Below are 20,856 nucleotides of genomic sequence, written 5' to 3' on the forward strand. Positions count from 1 at the left end.
GCGTGTTATGGAGGGAATGCCTACGGGTGGCATGCCTACGGATTTTCCTCCTCTAAAAACTACGTGCGTGTTATGGTCGGGTGCGTGTTATAGAGCGAAAAATACGGTAATTTTTATTCAAGTCACAGAATCTGCCTTATTTCTCATCAGCACCTCTTAAATAGGGGAAGCAAGAAAGTTCATGGCACTATACCGTGCACATCTCAAACCACAGCAATAAAGTCAGTACTGAAGCAGCTCATCCTCTTCTAACTCCAAAGATTTGCCATGGTGCAACATATTTGCTGAAACTTAGGTGAGGGAAGTGACTGCATATAGATGAGATTGTGCTGGGGCCGTAAACAAGCTGACTAGCACTCTTTGTATTTGGGGACGGGACTGAACAAATGTCTAAAACCAGAAATAAAAATAAACTCAGTGTACATCACTCAATGCCAAAACACGTATTTACTGAAAAATAATTTTTATCTTAGCTTGAATGACAGCATTAGATTTTCAACTGACATAGTGCAAAGCAGTAGGTAACACTGGGAAGATAGGGACAATATTTGCCCACAAGGGACTACACAAGATGCGAACTATGTGCTAGTGTGAGGGGGGGACGGGAGAAAGACACTTAATTAGAGAGCCTGATAGAGCCCAAGAACAACAGGGCTGGCTTAAAGTACTCCCAGCTCCATCTTCTGGTCTGCTGCCTCGGTAGTACAGGGACTATGACACTGGAATCCAGCTGCCAAGGTTTCCAAGCATGCGACCTTTAATCATCTATAATCCCCCTGACTTTGTGCAGCAACAGTGGCAGAGAACTCCACCATCAATAGCTTGAGGCCAGGACTCATGTTCATAGCCTCCAGGACTATGATTGATCTACAGTCTCTTACTCATAGCCACAACTAGAAGACAAAAAAGCTCCTGGACCATTTTTGAGAAGCTGTGTCTGGATTTCTGTTTGATGTGGAGACTTCCCAACAGGAAAGCTCCCCTGTTGTAAGGCGGCAGTCAACCTTGTTCACTCAGTTGCTTTCTGGATTCCCTTTACATCTGTGGCAGGGAATGGATGTCTGCAAAGGGACCTGAAGGGAAGTGCTGGCATCTTCAAAAGGACATTTCACCAGTCCTCTGTTTTGGCTGTCATAGTTAAGCAGGAGGATTTCACCTCTGAGTTTTACTACAGTGATTCCACTAGCATTCCACAGAAGTATCCTTTCCCATATTGGACACAGATAAGGCATGATCTGCAGGGATAGCCCTTTTTAAAAGATTTCTACCAGACCCATTTCTGGACCTCACTGAATCCACACTAGCACGTTGGATAAGAGATAGGGAAAGTTTTCTTGGTAATCATGGTATTTAGCTTTTCTAACTCTGATAATTGGGTAGTTTTTAACTGATCTACATTGCACAGAGAGGACATAGCAAAAAAAAAAAAAAAACCCACAGGATATCTACTAGGCAGATATCTCAAAAGGTTTCTCCAAGTGCAAAATCCATTCTCATCCACTGTATTCTTCCATGGGGCGGGGTGGGGGGGGTGGGACAGTCATTTCTGGCTGCAGCAGCTATGTAGAAACAAAAACACTGCATTCTATTGGGGCAGGGAAGAGGCTAAGGAGAAGACTTCATAGCTTTAGTGAGGTTTAGATTAACTAGCACTGCAGATCCTGTTCATTTGCCCCCAGTCTGTGACCACCTGAGTTGGCAGCACTTACAACCACCCACAATTCATATTTTCTCTTAACTTACTTGCTTTCCACTGTTTGCTGTTGCCACTTTCCACTCTCAAGTCCTCTGGCACACAAAGAAGAGATGTGGACAAATTGAGACACAGGAGTTTCACAAACAAGAATTAGAGAGCTGTGTGTTCTTCTCACCTTTGGTGAACAGACTCATGGAGAATTGACACTCACACAATCCACTGAACAAACCTACATCACAATGATCAGGTATAAGGAGAGCTGCCCATTTTTTTATTCCTTCTGCCCTATGAAAAAAGGAATGCTTTCCTATCAATAGGATTTCCAAGCAGAAAACATTCACCCCACAGTCACAAAGAGTAACTGCACACAAGCTGTATTCCTTCTGCGAGTGCATCCCTCATACCCAGTGCTATTTTTTTTAAAAAAAGAGGTGCCAGAACTCACCATGAACACTTCCCCGGTGCTCTTAGAATGGCAACGGCTCCCACCTGAAAGCTGAATTGGCGAGTTCCAGCTAAAAACAGCTTTGCTCATACTACCCCACAAACAGAGGGTATGAACAGGTAAATCTTTTATTCCCAAAGGCGTATAAAGTTTTCTAAAGGACATGAAAGACCCCAATCTCCTACAACACACCCAATTTACTCTATGAGGAACAGCTAGATAATGTTAAGGGGGAAAACCTCAGCCTTGGTAACCTTCTGTCTGCCAAAATGAAGTGAGTCTTTTTGGAAAGAAGCTGACCTGGTTGCAAAGCAGGTTACATGCAGCATACAGAGTTTTTGTCAGTCTTAATCAAGGGCGGCCCTTTCCCATCTGCATAAAGCTCTTACAAGAAGCAAGATAAATTAGGCATATGGTTCTTGATTTGGAAGGCAAATTCTATGCATTAACACAATATTGCTGCTAGAAGAGTGGCAAAAACAGGGCTTCTTCCTCACTTCTAAAATTGCAACATTAAAGACCAATGAATATGACAGGGAATGGCATTTAATTAAAGCACATGTTTTAAGAAAACCAAGGCAATCAGAGCTTTGGCACTGAATCATAACGCACTACTGTTTAAAACTGATAATGAGCAAAGTGATTCTACCAATTCCTAATGGCAAACTGCACCATATTTGTAATCATCACTCTGGTCACCCTTAGATTTCAAAGGGTTTTTAGCTTGGGGCATTCTGAAATCCTATTGTAGAACATATTCTACCAAACAAAAACTTGAAAAACATTTCAGGTCTGCAGTAGCCCTCATACACTGTATTCTGACATTAAGTGGTTGGTCCTTTTAGTCCTGATTTAATACGTTTTGAATTATAGCCCACCAGACACCAAGTGCTAAGGGCAGGTAGCAGTGGTTTGGCATGAGCGTGGGTATGCCAATAAACATATGCATGGCATAATAGAAGTTTTTAGTCACCAGTATAGCAATGCCAACCCCCTCCCTAAATAGAATGCAGAATGGAAGACAAAGTTACTTATAACTAAAGTATAAACACCTATTGCAGGAATATTTACAACAGAGCAGTTCGTAAGGACCTCTAGAGAATTTTTATATTATTTTAAAACAATACTTAAGCAACCTTCTACAAGCTGAAGCTTACACACCTATGAAGGAAACCCAGTTTTCACAGAGACAATTGTGGCTTCTCATCTGCAGTTGAAGCTGCCTCCTGAACATTTATGCCTCATGTATTGCTGTATAAGAGCTGGACAATGCACCAACCACGCACAGTTCTGTTCAACACTGTATTTTTTATATGCTGCCTCTACAGAAAACAATGGCAGCAAACTCCCTTTGTGTAAGTGGTAGGCACACCAGAAATTAGCCTAGAGCAGAGTTTCCCTTTCTTTCCAATATTTTTTAAATCCACAACAGTGCTGATCACTAGGCAATGCCGTTCTCTCTGAAATATGAAAATGCCTGAAAACCCTTAGCACAAAGCCATTTCCCCCTTCCGATGCGTCACACTCAACAATTTGCTTTCAAGCTTCAGAATTATGATACTATAATTTTTAGATGCTCCAAGTTAGTAAAAAGCTTTTTTTAAAAAAGGTATTTCAGCAAAATGATGCTGCTAATCATATTTGCCCAACAAAACTGATGAGCAATTTGCTCCTTTGTGATGTTGGTAAGTATACAAGCTGAAAGCATTAAGTTACCACATTTCATTCATGCAACCCTCAAGGAGAACTGCCTCAATGCTGACTGAGCATATATTTTGTGTTTTGTAAGTATGAACCATGGAAGCTGTTCCCACCATGGCTCATTTATTAATGAGCACTACCAGAACCAAGTTAACTTCTCCTTACTGCATTCATTTTTTGCAGGCCATGTGTGGTGCTCAATGTCAGTCAGAAAAACACAGTCTATTAAAATGCCACAGTGCCCTTTAAAAATATGAATCCTAAGCCCAATCAAGGCATATCTGGCAGTGGCAACATTTAATTTTTGACTTCTGCTTTGACTTCTAAGGAACAGCTAAAGAACGGGTAAAAAACTGCAGTCAAAGGAAGCAATTCCAATATTTCACAGTGCCACACACACACACAATACAGAAATGACATAATGGTAGGCATTACATACATATTCATTTTTAAAATTAGCTATAAAAAGGAAGATCTGGGTACTGATGATTCTGACTTGCTCACGTAAGATCTTTAAGGACAAATGACCACACAAACTTTGACAATAGGCACCGAAAAGGAATTATGAATGTGGCCAAATCTGCACCATTTCTCTGCTTTTTCAACAAAGGAACGACTCAACACAACATCCATCGTTTGGGGAGGGGAGAAAAAATGGGAAACTGACAACAAAAGGAGTGTTAAATTTTAGAGGTTCTAATGAAAGAAATGCAAGGTTAGAAATAAAAATTCTGAGACCAATGTCACATCAGGGCACCACGTAAGAAAAGGGGGGGAAAGGAAGGGGGTTATGTCTCACAAAACAAAAGCCCGGGGAGGGGGGGATGTAATCTCACAAAAGAAACCCCACCTTAAAATAGCCTCAGTTCTCTCACTTACATGTATGCTGGAGAAAGTGGCGACGACCTGGATGTTTTAAGCACAGGAACTGGGAATTTCCACATAGCAGGAGAACTCGTTTTCCATTTCAATGGCATGTTGGTCACCACGATACTACAATAACAGCAAACAGCGTTTCCATAACAGACTACCAACTTGGACTTCCATTCCAGACACACGCTACTGGCACAACGGTGGCTGCTGAAGCTCGGAACAAGCCAAGCGAGCTTGCCAGTGAGCTTAAACCAAAGCTTCCAGTCTGAAAAAAGGGGTTGAGAGGCATCTCATTTTAAACCCTGCTGTCCCCTAAAGCAATAAGGCGATTCTATCACTCCAACTCGAATAGTGCCACCTCGTTAGAGAAGTGTTGACTGCAGTATATGTTCAACAGAAAGAAAGAGAGGGGGAGAGAGAGAGAGAGAGAGAGAGAGAGAGAGAGAGAGAGAGAGAAAGGAGCTGCACTTTACAAGTCACCACAATGCAGCTTTTTTCTATAAAAAGAATGCCTCTCCACCCCCCCACCCCACCCCAAGAACAAGCCTGTAGTGCTATTGTTCTACCTTCACAGTCACACTGCAGCACCATACTACCTTCTGTACCTATTAACCTGATTTCTGACCAATAGTAGCAGGGTGGGAAAGGGGAAGGGGGAAAAAAAGATGGGATCCATAATGAAAACGAAGCAACATACCGACTCAGTACACACTTGTCATCCTCTGAACATTCTTCATTTGAGCTGCAACAATACAAGTGGGAGAGAAATCTCAGCATAGCCCTGGGCCAAACGACAGAGAGATCAGTGACCAAACAAAGCAGCCTGTTTTGCTTCCGTGCAAGCCAAAGAATGCAAGGATGCCATTGTGGCAAAAGCCTATTGCATAATAACAATAGTATATTTTTGCTTTTGTTTAAGAAAAAAAGGAAAATAAATGGGGAGGAGAAGAGAAAAAACCAGTCTTTCCTAATCCATAGTCAGGGCGACCGAACGACAAGGATACATATCTGCAGATTCCTGCATGTTCTTCCACACAGCTTCGGATTCAAGGCACTGTCATTTTCCCTATTCTCTGCTTCCAGGTGAGATGAGTAAAAACCCCATGCATTTTTACAATATGCTCAGGTGACATGAATATTGCTCTCCGTCTTCTGTCTGCAGCAAATGGAGAGCAATGTGCCGCTAATAACTGTCCTTGCAGGAACGCGATCAACAATCAAATAGAGCAGCCCCCCCCCAAGAGCTCACAAATTGCCTCAAGTCCTGACGAAGCAGCCGGACACGCAGGTGTCCGTCACACATACCCAAACACAGCCCCTGTGGTCTGGTGGTGACCTCCAGGGGCAAGCAGTTACCATGTGTGGGAGCGCGTGCGCATTTTTTAAAAGCGCACTTAAAGCACACACATAAATTTATCTGCTTTATGAAGGCATCTCTGACAGAGAGCTTGTTAGGGGAAGGGTAGGGGAGAACAGAAAGGAATTTCACCCCAAACCAAGCAGTGGCTTGACTGACCCGTTAGGTGTGTCTACAGCAATTCCCATGAACAAGTGCTAACCATTTGCATACTATTGTAGAAGGGTCACAAGTGGACTCCAATATTGATTTTTATGGACTTGATGTGTCTCCTTCTCTCTCATCTCTCTGTGGTGAGGAGCCACTAGAGCAGATTTATGTTCAATAGCATGCATGACCTGAATGTTTCCTCAGCGAAAAGTCTAAATACTGTATAATAGAAAAGGCTATGAAAGCAATAATGCTTTTTATTTAATAATGCTATTTCTGTTCAGCTTCATTTGCATTGCAGGAAGGAGGCACTTGCAGAAAGGGCTCTAAGATTTTTGTGTTCAAGTCCCAAGCTGCAAGGAGAACTGTAGCTATGGGCAGGTATCTAAGGTACAGAGGCATATGACATACCAACACAGAGAGCTGAACTGAATGTTGCTGGGCCTATAGCCCTAACCCAAGGAGAACAATCTTTTAAGCAGCCTTCTTAAAGCAATGGAGGGGGAGGACATGTTAATATCACAAACGCTACTGAAAATTAGCAAGATAGGGAGTTCAAAGATGTGGGGGTAGAAGGCAGATGCACATGCCACATGTGACACTGTGAGCATATTCAGCTCTGGATTTTCATTCTAAGGAAGAAAACTTGACACTCCAAAGATCGGTTTTGCTGATAAGATCAGCCAGATTTATTGCCAATAAAAGCAGATTTACTGAAGCATGCAGCCAACGCCAAAGGCTGCATTCACAGAACTGGATAAAGTCACACATTTACATGCTGACTGATGCCTACTTTTCAAAGCGTGTACTACCAACAGTGTATGAACTGGTCTCATTTGCATAGATCACTCCACACTGGACCCTGCCGTCACTCATGAATCCTTTGCATCATGCAGCCAAGCACCATTGGCTAAACTTAACACTGTACACATTACATAATCATTGCTTCTCTGCCAGATCACTGGTGTGTTTCACACATTTATTTTTTAAAAAGCAAGATTAATGATCAAGTTCAGTACTAAAAGAGTGCCTTTCATCTACTGACACCTACAGAAGACAAGAGCAGCAAGGTCACTGCTGTTCAACCTCAAGCGTTGCCTAGTTGTGGCAAGCAAGACAGAAGACCTGCTGCTTGTGGAGTAACAGAATATGGTAATTCTGCTATGTGCCTATGTGCCAGTGCACTAAGGGGTGGTGGTGGTGGTGGTGGTAAATTGATGCTTTCCAATCTTCATCAGTGCCGGAGTCTGGTCAAGTCTGGTCAAGAAGATGCCATAAGAGCTATGCAGTTACAAGGGCACTATTGCCAACCAGGGGCCAAGATCCTCACTGCTCATCAGCACTGACCCCTTGGAGGCACTGCAGGGCAGAAAGCCACCATGCAATTTGATCAGGGAAATGGCTTGTCTACCTTGTTTTCCCTTAGAGGCTCCTAGTCCTCCTCCATTGCTGTAAATCAAACAATTGCTATTTCACAGAGCTCACCAATACGTGGTACCTTGGGTTATATACAATACGGTGGTACCTCGGGTTACATACACTTCAGGTTACATATGCTTCAGGTTACAGACTCCACTAACCCAGAAATAGTGCTTCTGGTTAAGAACTTTGCTTCAGGGTGAGAACAGAAATCGTGCTCCGGCGGCCCGGCAACAGCAGAAGGCCCCATTAGCTAAAGTGGTGCTTCAGGTTAAGAACAGTTTCAGGTTAAGAACGGACCTCCGGAACGAATTAAGTACTTAACCTGAGGTGCCACTGTATTAGTATTAACAGTTCCAGCAACTCATCAATTCTGCTCCTCTCCAAACAGACCTTTGCCTTCAGCCCATACTACCAATGTGTAAGAACAATAAAGCTGTACAGCCAACTGAAGCAAAGGATAAAATGCAAACCATTTCAGAACCTACCCCTAACCCCCCTCCCAAAAAAAGAGCTGATCTCTGAAAAGAGGCAACACACCTTCCTCAAGGCAACACATTGGTTTGGAATCTTCTGGAACAATTACCAGTACTTCTTCCAGTGGGAACAGAGTTAATCAAGCCAAATAATCACCAACACTGCAGAAATTCAAGAAAATGCTCCACTCGGGAGACTAAGTGATTGGGTTGTTTCAACTGTTCTATATATTGGGAAGGGGCGGCAATGTTTCCCCCAGATGAGACCATTATTAACACTCTTCATCTTGGCATGGGATTTAGCTCACATATCTCAGCTGCTCAGTTTTCTAGATAAGCCTTTTTCAACCTGGGGCCCTCCAGGCTGTGTGGACTACAACTCTCATCAGCCCCAGCCAGGATGGCCAATGGTCAGGGAAGACAGCAGCTGTAGTTGAAAACATCAGGAAGACACCAGGTTGGAGAAGCTTGCTCCAAACAACCAGGAGCATCTATCCTTCTGAGGAGAGCTGTAGGTGCTGGAGCCACCTAGAGGTGGGCATCATACTTTCATCATACTTCAGGAAGACCCACTGAAATTATTTGGACTTGTTACTTAAGCCCACTGACTTCAATGGGTCTACTCTGAACATGATTTAGCTGGATATCACTCAATATTTCTTGATAAAAACATGTATTGCACAACTCAGTTAACATATCTGATCAGATGCATCATATCATCAAAACAGTTACAACTTAGTAACCCCATCTGAAATCCTCACTCTATAAAGAGTTATTTCAAAATAGGGCTCTGTCTTCTGTCAGGAGGACAGACTAGATACACTTTTCAGTCCCTTTCAACACAGCAATGCTAAATCACAATGAAAACCTTGGATATATTAGCTGAGACAGCTGCTGGCTCATCTTTCTTCCGGAAAGCAATCTGAGCAGATGGTGGGCTGCATTTTTTTACATGGTGTACATTCTTCTACCACATGCACAATAAACTGGGCGTGCAAATAGCAGTACCAAACTCTGGCCAAGACATGCTTCAGCTGCTGATGAAACAAAATGTTCATAGCAGATTGCAAGTCACTAGGATGCCAAGCACCGTTTTTTTTTCAGTGGCCAGTAGCTGAAATCTTAAAGGTGAAAGGCCAAAGGCTATGGAAGGAGGGTAAGTTTAGCAGCGCTCATGATAGAAGGGGGCAAAGAGAGACCCCAACCAAGAAAACAGCATCAAGGGTCAGTGCACTGGGTATCCATGCTCTGTCTACAGTCTTCCTTGCTTGGTCACATGGCATAGCCTCCAAGAAGTGGTCAAGGGAGAGGTTAAAAGAACTCCCAGCAATGCTGCGCCTTCTGTAAGCACTTGGTGTTTTATTTTTACTGTACTTAACAAAACTTATATGATAGTTGATTGTAATAAAGCTTGTAAGTAATTTACAAGAAATATTAGAATGATGAATAAAAAACAGTTAAGCACATTTAAAAATAATTGAAATCAACAGTAAAAGAGATGACATCACGTCAACAGCTGCATACCTGCATAGGCTTGTGCCTAAGCAAAAATATTTTAAGCAAGCGCTGAAAAGAGTACTGTGAAGACGCCTGCCTGATTTCAACAAGCAGCAAGTTGAAAACTGTGGGTGCCACTACAATGAAAGATCCATTTCTTAGAACTATCAAATGAGTGTTACACGGCACCTGTAAAAGTGCTAGCTGCAGAGAATGAAGCGGTCAAGTTGAGATTCCTGCATTGCAGGGGGTTGAGCTAGATGACCCTTAGGGTCCCTTCCAACTATGACATACAGGGAAAGGCAGTCGCACAAGAAAACTGGTCTCAAGCTGCTAATGGCTTTATATACACCGATAGTAACACAGTGAACATGAACCAGTGTATACGTCTCATCAGAGCTCTCACTCCTGTCAGCAACCTGCTGCAGCATTCTGCACTATCTGCAATTTCTAGGTCAAACACAAGTACTATACTAAAATGTAAACTTTGTTTTCCATTTGGAACTCAACAACATGCGGAAATTAAAACACAAGGGAGTACCTCTTCATAGAATCAAAGAAAGTTCTCATATAAGGGGGCTTATGGGTGGAGTTGCTATATTTTAAGCTACTGCTACTAGCAGCCAAAGAGCTAGATCCATCATCTTTCCAGAACTTGCAATATCCATGTGGCAATAAATGCAACTATGCATAGGCACTGCACGCTCTTTCAAAAACACCTTCATCTCTAGGACAATATAAAGCGTGCCAGAAAAGGAAAATCACACATTTGCAGACATTTTGGCAAAAAGATTGAAAAGAGTGTTAGCAGAAGAGATTCATAAGGACCAAACAGGCTTTCTCCCAGGTAGACATATGTCAGACAATGTGAGAAACATTATAGACATTTTGGAGCTGCTGGACGTTGATATTAACAGGAAAGCAGTTTTGATTTTTGTGGACGCGGAGAAAGCCTTTGACAACATTTGTTGGACCTTTATGAAAAAGAATCTCCAAGGGATGGGGGTAGGCCAAGGTTTTGAAAACGGTATAGGTGCAATATATTCTCAACAAAAGGCTAAATTAATTGTAAATAACGTGGTAACAGAAGAAATACCTATAGAAAAAGGTACACGACAGGGTTGCCCAATATCCCCTTTGCTTTTTATATCAGTCCTGGAGGTTTTGTTAAACATGATCAGAAAGGACCAGTTGGTTAAAGGAGTTCAGGTCGGAGTTAGACATTACAAATTAAGAGCATTTGCAGACGATCTGGTATTGACTTTGCAACAGCCAGACACTAGTACTAAAAGAGTATTAGAATTAATTGATATATTTGGTCGAGTAGCAGGTTTTAAATTGAATAGACAAAAAACGAAAGTGTTGGAAAAAAATTTAACAATGGAAGAAAGAGAGAGTTTTCAGAATGAAACAGGCTTGGAAATAACAAAAAGGGTAAAATACCTGGGGGTAAATTTAACATCCAAGAATGTGAACTTATTTAAGGATAATTATGAAAAATGTTGGTCAGAAGTTAAAAAGGATCTGGAAATATGGTCAAGGTTGAAACTTTCCTTGTTAGGCCGAATTGCTACTATTAAGATGAATGTATTGCCTAGAATGCTGTTCTTATTCCAGACGTTGCAGATTGTGGACAAGATGGACTGTTTCAAGAAGTGGCAGAAAGACATATCAAAATTTGTCTGGCAGGGCAAAAAGCCCAGAATTAAATTTAAGATCTTAACTGATGCAAAGGATAGAGGGGGGTTTGCCCTGCCGGACTTAAGACTTTATTATGAATCAGCAGCTTTCTGCTGGTTGAAACACTGGCTACTTCTTGAGAACACTGACATTTTGGATCTGGAAGGGTACGACAATAGTTTTGGTTGGCATGCATACTTATGGTACGACAAGGTAAAGGTGTACAAAAGCTTTAAAAACCATATTGTAAGGAAAGCATTGTATAACGTTTGGATTAGATACAAAGATTTGTTGGAAAGTAAAACCCCTAGGTGGGTGTCACCAATGGAAGCTAGGGAAGTAAAAAAACTTAATATGGATTCTAAATGGCCAAAATATCATGAGATTTTAGAATACGATGGCGAAAGGGTGAAACTTCAGAGTTATGAGAAACTAAAGCCTAAGGTTCGAGACTGGTTGCATTACCATCAGATAAATGAGACGTTTAAACAGGACAGGAAAATAGGATTTCAGAAAGAGAAGTCAAAACTAGAAACAGAATTGTTGGAACCCAATACTAAGAACTTATCAAAAATGTATAACTTGCTGTTAAAATGGAATACACAGGATGAAATGGTGAAATCAGCTATGATTAAATGGGCACAAGATATCGGTCATGATATTATGTTTGCTGACTGGGAACAGTTATGGACCACCGGTATTAAATTTACTGCATGTAATGCCTTAAAAGAAAATATTATGAAAATGATCTACCGATGGTACATGACCCCAGTCAAGCTTGCAAAAATATATCATTTGCCTAATAATAAGTGTTGGAAATGTAATGAGACTGAAGGCACTTTCTACCACCTTTGGTGGACCTGCCCAAAGGTTAAAGCTTTCTGGGAAATGATCTATAATGAAATTAAGAAGGTCCTTAAGTGGACTTTTTCTAAGAAACCAGAGGCTTTCCTCTTGGGCATGGTGGGCCAAATGGTGCCAAGGAAGGATAGGATTTTCTTTATGTATGCCACTACAGCAGCAAGAATTCTACTGGCAAAGTATTGGAAGACGCAAGAACTACCTACTCTGGAAGAATGGCAAACAAAGGTGATCGACTTTATGGGACTGGCCGAGATGACGGGCAGAATCCGGGACCAGGGGAAAGAGACAATGGAAGAGGACTGGAAGAAATTCAAAATATATCTTAAAAATAATTGTAAAATTGAGGAATGTTAAGATGTCAGGGGGTAAGAAGTAAAGAATTGCAGCAGTAAATAAAAAACTTAAGAAATTTTTGATGAAAGGGAATTAAGACAATGGACCTAAGGGTTGCTAAAGAATTATTAAATAAGGATGCAGGGTTGGGGAGGTACGGGGAAGTCAAAGAAAAAAGGGCATGAACCGATGAGCTTGAAGTTATACTGTTTTATATTGTTCTTTATTATTTGTGTGGAAAATTAATAAAAATTATTATAAAAAAAAAAAAGAAAAGGAAAATCACACAATTACCAATTAAGCAATAACTAAATATGGAATCTACTCAATAAAACATTAATTAATTAATTAATTAATTAATTAATAGAACTGTTGAATTAATGCATCCTTATACACCAGGGATCATATTTATTTGCTTCTCAGATGACATGTCACTGCTATTCAGGGTTGGAATTATAGGTTAAGCTGGCCTCAAATTGTGACCTTTTAATCATGTAAGATCTAGACAGCTTGAGGTCTTAAAAGGTTTTTCCACAGTACATTTGTCCTTTCCAAACACCATTAAATATAACACAAACACACAATTCTGTTCTATTCAGCTAGGTAATGAAAGCAAGGATTAGAGGAAAACTTCAACTTCACACTGTATCCTCCTTCCTGTTCCCCCCCCCCACCGCCCAAAAATCATAGGAAAAATACCCTCATACTAATTTCCTCCTAGTCAAGTTGCCTGCAAGTGTGAGACTCAGGAGCATTAAGAAGTTCATTACAGTTTGGGGACAGAGCAATGCAAGTGCGCACACACAGAAGACACAGAGCACCTGCTGAGAGTCTGAGGGTCCTGCTCCTGCCTCTCTCCACCAGGCCTAGGACAGTGCCTGATAGACTGCTGCTACCCAGCAGAGAATACTGTTTACATTCTTTAAAACTGCTTTTTAATTTTGTTTTTAAATTGTTTTCTGGAGGTGGGGGGGGGGTATTCGGCTGACATGCTGGTAACAAACAATCCAAAGCCATGTTTCTGTTAGATCCACCTCTGGAAGATAAGACATTTCTAGCAAAAGCAGACTTTACGGAAGACGTGATAGTCCACAGGCATTTCTCAAGAGAGGAACTTACCCAAAAGTATAGTGTCGTTTTCAGTTTCTGAATAATAAAGCCTTAAGAGGTCAAAAACAGGGCACTATCAGTAGACCAGGGTTTCTCTGCTCCTCCGCTCCAGAAGGATGTGCCCCCATCATTGTGCTTATAGCACCAAAATGAAGCTAAAGGAATTCAGAATGTGCAACAGGGTCTTCTGGAAGGGATACTGCACCCAGTGGAAGGTTTAGGAGTACTTAATGCTTCTATACCACTGGTACTAAGAGGACAGGGGATTTGGCCAGAAATCTGGATGAACACTAGTGGGGCCTTATCTAAGAGGAGAATACAAACACAGTGAATTAGAACAAATGATTAACATCTTGTCCTTTATGTACTTCAGGCCAGCATTGATGTACCTTCTTATTAAAAGTGATATTCTGAACAAAATGGCAGCATCAGTTTCCCATTCATATAATTCAGCACTTGCAGGGTCACAGAAAATTCAAATTAAAGACCTGTTCAAACTTAGTTACAATGTGTGTGACTACTCAGGTTGACTTTGTGTAATCTATGTGTTTAAACAAAAGATGCAAGTCTTATCGGGGGGGGGGGGGGGGGCTTACTTCCAAGTAAACATATGTATTATCAGACTGTCAATGATGCTCTATCATTTTGGTGCTACAGTGGTACCTCGGGTTAAGTACTTAATTCGTTCTGGAGGCCCGTTCTTATCCTGAAACTGTTCTTAACCTGAAGCACCACTTTAGCTAACGGGGCCTCCCACTGCTGCAGCGCCGCTGCTGCGCGATTTCTGTTCTCATACTGAAGCAAGGTTCTTAACCTGAAGCACTATTTCTGGGTTAGCGGAGTCTGCAACCTGAAGCGTATGTAACCCGAAGCGTATGTAACCCGAGGTACCACTGTATATTCCTGCTTTCCAAAGAATTATGATTTGGTCCAATCTCTAGGTAAGCCTGCTATAAACTTCACATTTGGGGGAGGGGGGAGTGAAGCTTTGTCAATATGACAGGAGTGAATTAGACGGCAGCTTAGGATAAAAACAGATCAATATGGCAGCTCCCTCTACATTGAAGAATCTTAGCTGCACAAATTTCTGTCACACTCTGCAGCACCCAGGGGCAAAGTTATTACACAATGAAGTTTAAGACCCAGAAAGTGAGGTGATGTTTATTCAAAATCAGTAATGCCACCTTCTGGTGATTTTGTGAACAGATTAAGAGCATGCATTTAAACCAGGCATAGGCAAACTCTGGCCCTCCAGATGTTTGGGACTACAATTCCCATCATCCCTGACAACTGGTCCTGTTAGCTAGGGATGATGGGAATTATAGTCCCAAATATCTGGAGGGCCAGAGTTTGCCTATGCCTGATTTAAACTGATGTTCATGACTATTCTTTTAATGGGCAAGCTACAAAGCATAGCAGCTGAGTGACAACTGAGCTGTACAAGGGAAAGGTGGAAGCAGGATTCAAGTTATTTTCCTTCAATCATCTGACCTGGTGTACACAAGTTCACTTACCTGAGGAAAAAAATGTACAGATGAACAGAGCATGGACTGCCTCAAACTAAGGACAGCGGGAGAAGAAACCATCAATTCTTCAGCAAGTCGGGGGGATGGCCACAATGGAAATAAGATGGCCAGTTAAACTCAGAGCTTTCCAAACTTTTCATTTTTAGACATGCATCATTTCACGACATGGTAATTCACTTTTACTGTACTAGCAAACCAGAGGTTAAACTAACCCCCTTCCAGCCCCGGGAGGAGCATGGGGAACATTCATGCAACACACCTACACACTGCAGCCGACACGCTAACATGTCACGACACACAGTTTGGAAAGCTCTGCTCTAAGCTCTCCTCCAAAGCCCAGAAAAACAGCTTGGAACAAAAGTCCCTGCTGCCTAAAAAAACCCAAACCTTGAAGAAAGGAGAGGGGAATGCAAAGGCATCCAGAAAAGCTGAAAGTAAAAGATGATGTCTCTTAATTCTTTCTGCCTGAGAGAGGGCAGCGAAGAAGACAATAAGGGAGACAGTAGCCAAGATGGCACCACCCGCAAAAGAGGCCTCTTCCTTGTTTGAGAAAGAACATGGAAGCAATAACTTAGAGAAGAATTTGCAGAACTATGATGCTATAAAGGAGCTTATTAAAAACACTTGAAAAGAACTAATGCTTCCAATGGAATCAAAACTGACAGAACTTAACACAAGGCTTGACTCTTTAACAGAAAACAACAAAAGAATTAAGCCAAATCCATTACAAAAATATCAAATAATTAGAAAAAGATATACGCAACATGCCTGAAGATGCAGAATATTTAAATAGGAGAATAATTTTACATTTTCGTTCTTTTGAAGAGGGCATGGAAGGAAATGATCTTGCACATTTTATTGTCACATGGCTTAAATCAATGCTTCCAGACCTCATAATCTCTGCAGCTGGTTTTGAACAGGCACACAAAAGCACTCAGACCCAAACTGAGGGTACTTCCTCCATGATATAATTGTCTGCTCTGCCCGTTACAGGAAGAAAGAGGAAATGTGGAACAAGCTGTGGAACCTAATATCCTTATAAAAACAGTCCAGTTATGGTAATGAAGGTCTGGCTTCCGAAACACGGGGCTGGGGGCCGGGAGGTTTTATGTGCTTACAGAATTAAACTGCAAAAAGCTGGAATTAAATATTGCTGGGGCTTCCCCTTCGATCTTATCCCAAGAGGATCAACACAGATCACAACAACAAAGAGACTAGAACCAACAGAACTCCCCAACACTCTTGGAACTGATCTACCTCTGGAATAAAATTAAAAAATTCCTTCCAGTAGCACCTTAAAGACCAACTAAGTTAGTTCTTGGTATGAGCTTTCGTGTGCATGCACACGAAAGCTCATACCAAGAACTAACTTAGTTGGTCTTTAAGGTGCTACTGGAAGGAATTTTTTAATTTTGTTTTGACTATGGCAGACCAACACGGCTACCTATCTGTACCTCTGGAATGGCAGCAAGGAGAGGCAATGGAAGAACACACCAAACTTTCTGATGGAAGCTTGGAGGATAGATCTGGCAAACACCTCACACATAACAACAGAGGAGATCACTACAACACATTAAGCAGATTCCTTCACCCTAGACCCTCCCTACGTCTCAGGCCAGGTAGTCAAAGCCTTAGACATCCTCAGGTCTCTGATTGCCTGAAGTGGGAGCAGCACTGATTTGGCTCTACCACTACACCTACACAGAGCCCCCCCTGTCTTGCCCTTCCACCCGATCCTTGTTAAGTAGTAGCAACATGTGGCACTGGGAAGACAGGAGAACAATGCAGGCCTGGTGGCTGATGTTGTTTATAGCACCAAAGCCTTCCTAATGAGGAAGGTTTCTGTCATGCAGCAGAAGTGCCATTAAAGAAAGGGCAGGGCAGCCTTTCTGCAGGAAGGAGCTTCCACCTAGAAAAAAGCTCTCACCCTAATCCCAATCAAACGTGCTTCAAATGTTAGTGAAAAGCAGAGGGCCTCTGCTGAGAAACTTTAATAAAGATGCTTGACGGGGAGGAATGGTCCCATTGTACCAAACTGCACTGGACTTGAAAGATAATCACTAACCCTTTGAACCAAGCTCACAAACACATGGGCAACTAATTCCAGTGAAATTTTAAGGGGGAAGGAACAATTTCAATAACTGAATATTTGTTGAAAGCGGCACAGAAATCTTTTCCACCGAAGCCTTTAAGGGCAGGGCTGGACCTGCAAAGGTCCTAAGGGTCTTTCCCAACAGTGAGAATCTATTTTAACTGCTCTGAATGCAGCTTGGGCCTTCTGTTCTGGACTGTGTTACTAAAGAGAAACAAAAGAGTTCTACACAGATCATATTTTGATCCCACTCTTTCTTCAAGGGGCTCAATGTCCTCAGACAAATTTAACTTGGGGAGGGGGGTGCCCTTCAGAAATATGCAAGCATGACAGGCTGAAAGCTAAAATTAAAAGTTATTAAAAACTGAAATGCATCTAACAGCCAACCACCGCTCCTTCCTCATTTCTCTTTCCCCAAAAACAATTAATTTGCCATGAACAAGCAACTAAACAGCAGCTACTCCCACAGAAAACGCTTTAGGTTACATGATCTTATCCAGCTGACAGAGAAGCAGCATCCTTCAAGAGCTGAATATCAATTTGACAAGAAAATTAAGGAGTAGGTGGCTAATTAAACAGCATTCATAACTATTCAAGTCTATGCAGAGTGTTAACTAGAGCTCCACAGTGGGGTCATTTGGGGGGGCTAGTTTTGGAAGTTTGTTTCTTCAAGCCAGGATTGCAGAAAGCTGTACGTCTGATGAAATGGCTAATGAAAGTGCACCAAAGGTTTCTAGTACAGGATTTTAAGACTCAGTTTCACAAACTATTGCAACCTGGTGTTCTCCAGTTGCACTCTCTCAGCTGTTGGGAGCTGCTGTCAAACATATGGAGAGAACCTGTTTGAGGAAGGCTGCATAGATTATACCTTTCTCTCCACCCCCCTTCTCACAGCCCACCATTTCTGTGAAACCTTTAGCACTGCCATCCTTGCTAAGCCAAGTGAATCCCCAGTACAGTCAACTTCATCTCACTGACCAAATCCAAAGACTGCCCACTAATGGTTCCTCGTCGTCCTGGGGAGAAGGGACAAGAGGGCAGCTGCAGGGTTCTGTCCTGGGCCCCTTGTTGTTCAACACCTTTATAAATGAGTTGAATGAAAGAATGAAGGGGATGCTCGTCAAATTTGCAGAGGACACCAAACTGAAAGGGGTACCTGATGCCACAGAATACAGAATCAGAATTCAAGATAACCTTAACAGATAGGAGAACATGGCAGCTAACTAACAAAATGAATTTCAATAGGGAAAATTTCAGAATCTACACTTAGGCACAAAGACCAAACTGCACAAATGTAAGATGGGGAAACCTGGCTTGCCAGTAATACATGTGAAAAAAATGTAGGGGTCTTTGTAGACCACAAGCTTAATTTACACAAGCCAACAGTGTTATGCTGTAGCAAAAAAAGTTATTGCTATTCTAGACTACATCAACAAAAGTAGAACATCCAGATCAAGGGAAGTCATAGTATTGCTCTATTCTGCCTTGATCACCTTGGAGTCCTTTATCCAATTCTGAACACCACAATTTAAGAAAGAAGGATACTGACAACTGGAAGGTCTGACAGAGGACAGATGGCTACTTTTTGGTAGTGCTCTCCCAAATCATCATGTGCTGACTAAAATCTAAAGAAGCCATGACAAGATAATGTTAGGATCATATAGTTTAGGCAAAGAGTTACAAACTGTGGTCCAAGGATCACCAGTGGTCCACAAGCTTCATTCAAGTGGTCTGCAGTGGGTTCACATTAAATATTTATATTTTTAATTGTATTTTTATTGCTTCTTTTACTTCTTATATTGTCTTTCATTATATTAAAATTTGAATTCTAGGAACTGTAAGAAATAAAAGCGGCAATAAAAAGACAATTTAAAATCATATGGTACTTAGCCCAGCACATTACAATTGGTACAACAGGCTGAAAAATGATGTAGTGGTACGCCAAGACCTCTAGCAGTTTTCAAGAGGACCACAGGGGGGAAAGTTGGGGAACCACTAATTTAAACAAGTATATCTATCTCTGATAACCTTCTCATATTGGGACAATTTATTTTAAGATCAGAGAGCTGTTTGTCTGTTTAATACCAAAGCTACATAGGACATCAGAATATCCTGCACAATCTTATCGCTCTTTGTCATGTCACTTGAAAAAACTTACTATCAAAGATCAAATCAACTGATTTCCAATGTTAAGAAAGGTTTACATGCTAACAAATAACTTTTCAGACAGATAAATATATATGCAATTTTGACATGATGTGAACTTCAGCTTCTGTTCTCCAAGATGTTCATCTGCCGTCAATTTCACTGGGAAACAAAAATTTTGTTGCACTGACACCTGCAGTTGTTCTAACCTAATTTTGACATGCTGATTTCATATCTGAAGTTGGTTTTCTTCTGTAAGCTCTAGGTTGTTGTTGTTGTTTTTTTTTTTTGCAATTCATGTTTTTCACTTTTCACCATAATCTTTGTTTTTCACAATGCAAGAATTCAATATTTTATTAAACACATACCCAAAGTAGCACAATATGAGTATAAATGTAAGTGACTTAAATAGAATTGAATGTGACATGTATAGCACTGAAAATGACATGTATATCTATGTAGCTGGAGGTATGCAAAAAAATGTATTCCCTTGGGATACACAGTATACTGGGGGGGGGAATTCATTTTCTGTTGCATGAGATTTTTCAACTGTTCTTATGTTCTTTAAATGCTGATTTCAAATCTGAAATCGATTTTCGTGTACGTGCTATAGTTATCTTTCAATTTCCGACTTTTGCCGATATGTCATATTTACACTGGGGATAAGTGGACACTGACACGTTGATCTACCCTAACCACATGGTAATTATTGTTTTGCAAACTTAATTTTTCTTTATTTTTATAGTTTTGTAACCTAAATATTTGTATTTTTCAGATCGGACCATAGCTTCTTCAAGTAGACAAAAATGTATAAACAAACCTGATGCCTTTTGTTATGTATGTGGCTGCTATACACTTCCTCATCAAAGACACAATATAACAGCGATTGTGAGGCATGCCTATAAAAACTATTTTGAAATTCCTCTGGGCAACCAAGGTAAGAAATGGGCTCCGCATATTGTTTGTCAGAATTGTGAGGAAATGCTTAGAGACTGGACAAAAGGAAAACAGAAGAGTATGCCTTTTGGGGTTCCCGTGGTTTGGCGGGAACCCAAGGATCACACAAATGACTGCTATTTTTGTTTCCTAGTGGTATCCACAAGCTGTTGTTATTCAGGTACTTGGTAAAGCCTTTCTGTTGCCCAAGCAAGAAGTTGACCATTTTGAGATCCACACAGATGATCCAGTTGTGCTCTTCACCATGTTCACTTCCTTCATCTTCAGAAGAGACAAACCCCTTAAAAACTGGAATTGGGAATTCCTCAGAGTGCAGGATAGGTGTAATTGCTGAAGGAATACTGGGATAGGGTGACAGAATGTCAGTTTTTCTTGCCGATACTCTTTGTATTGACCAGACAAAAATAGCATAACAAAAGGCATCAGGCTTGTTTACACATTTTTGCCTACTTGAAGAAGCCATGGTCCAATCTCAAAAATACAAATATTTAGGTTACAAAACTATAAAAATAAAGAAAAATTAAGTTTGCAAAAC

General features: G+C 41.2%; 1 protein-coding gene across 7 annotated transcripts in view; it reads right to left on the reverse strand.

The window, feature by feature from the left end:
• The window catches only part of LOC307208211 (kelch-like protein 13), a 79,954-nt gene that overhangs the window by 41,934 nt on the left and 17,164 nt on the right, over positions 1 to 20,856 (reverse strand). For 2 of the 7 annotated variants that reach the window (XM_079962779.1, XM_079962773.1), the window contains 2 exons: positions 5,413 to 5,457; positions 4,722 to 4,835 (listed from right to left, as the gene is read on the reverse strand). The exons of 2 other annotated variants lie outside the window; for them this stretch is intronic. In XM_079962779.1, the coding sequence (XP_079818905.1) occupies positions 4,722 to 4,835; positions 5,413 to 5,457 (159 nt within the window). Of the gene's footprint in view, positions 1 to 4,721; positions 5,176 to 5,412; positions 5,508 to 13,610; positions 13,888 to 20,856 lie in introns of those variants that run through there. 3 more of the 7 variants (XM_079962778.1, XM_079962777.1, XM_079962774.1) reach the window with 3 other exon arrangements.

Source organism: Podarcis cretensis, assembly GCF_951804945.1.
Source record: "Podarcis cretensis genome assembly, chromosome: Z".
Classification (NCBI taxonomy): domain Eukaryota; kingdom Metazoa; phylum Chordata; class Lepidosauria; order Squamata; family Lacertidae; genus Podarcis; species Podarcis cretensis.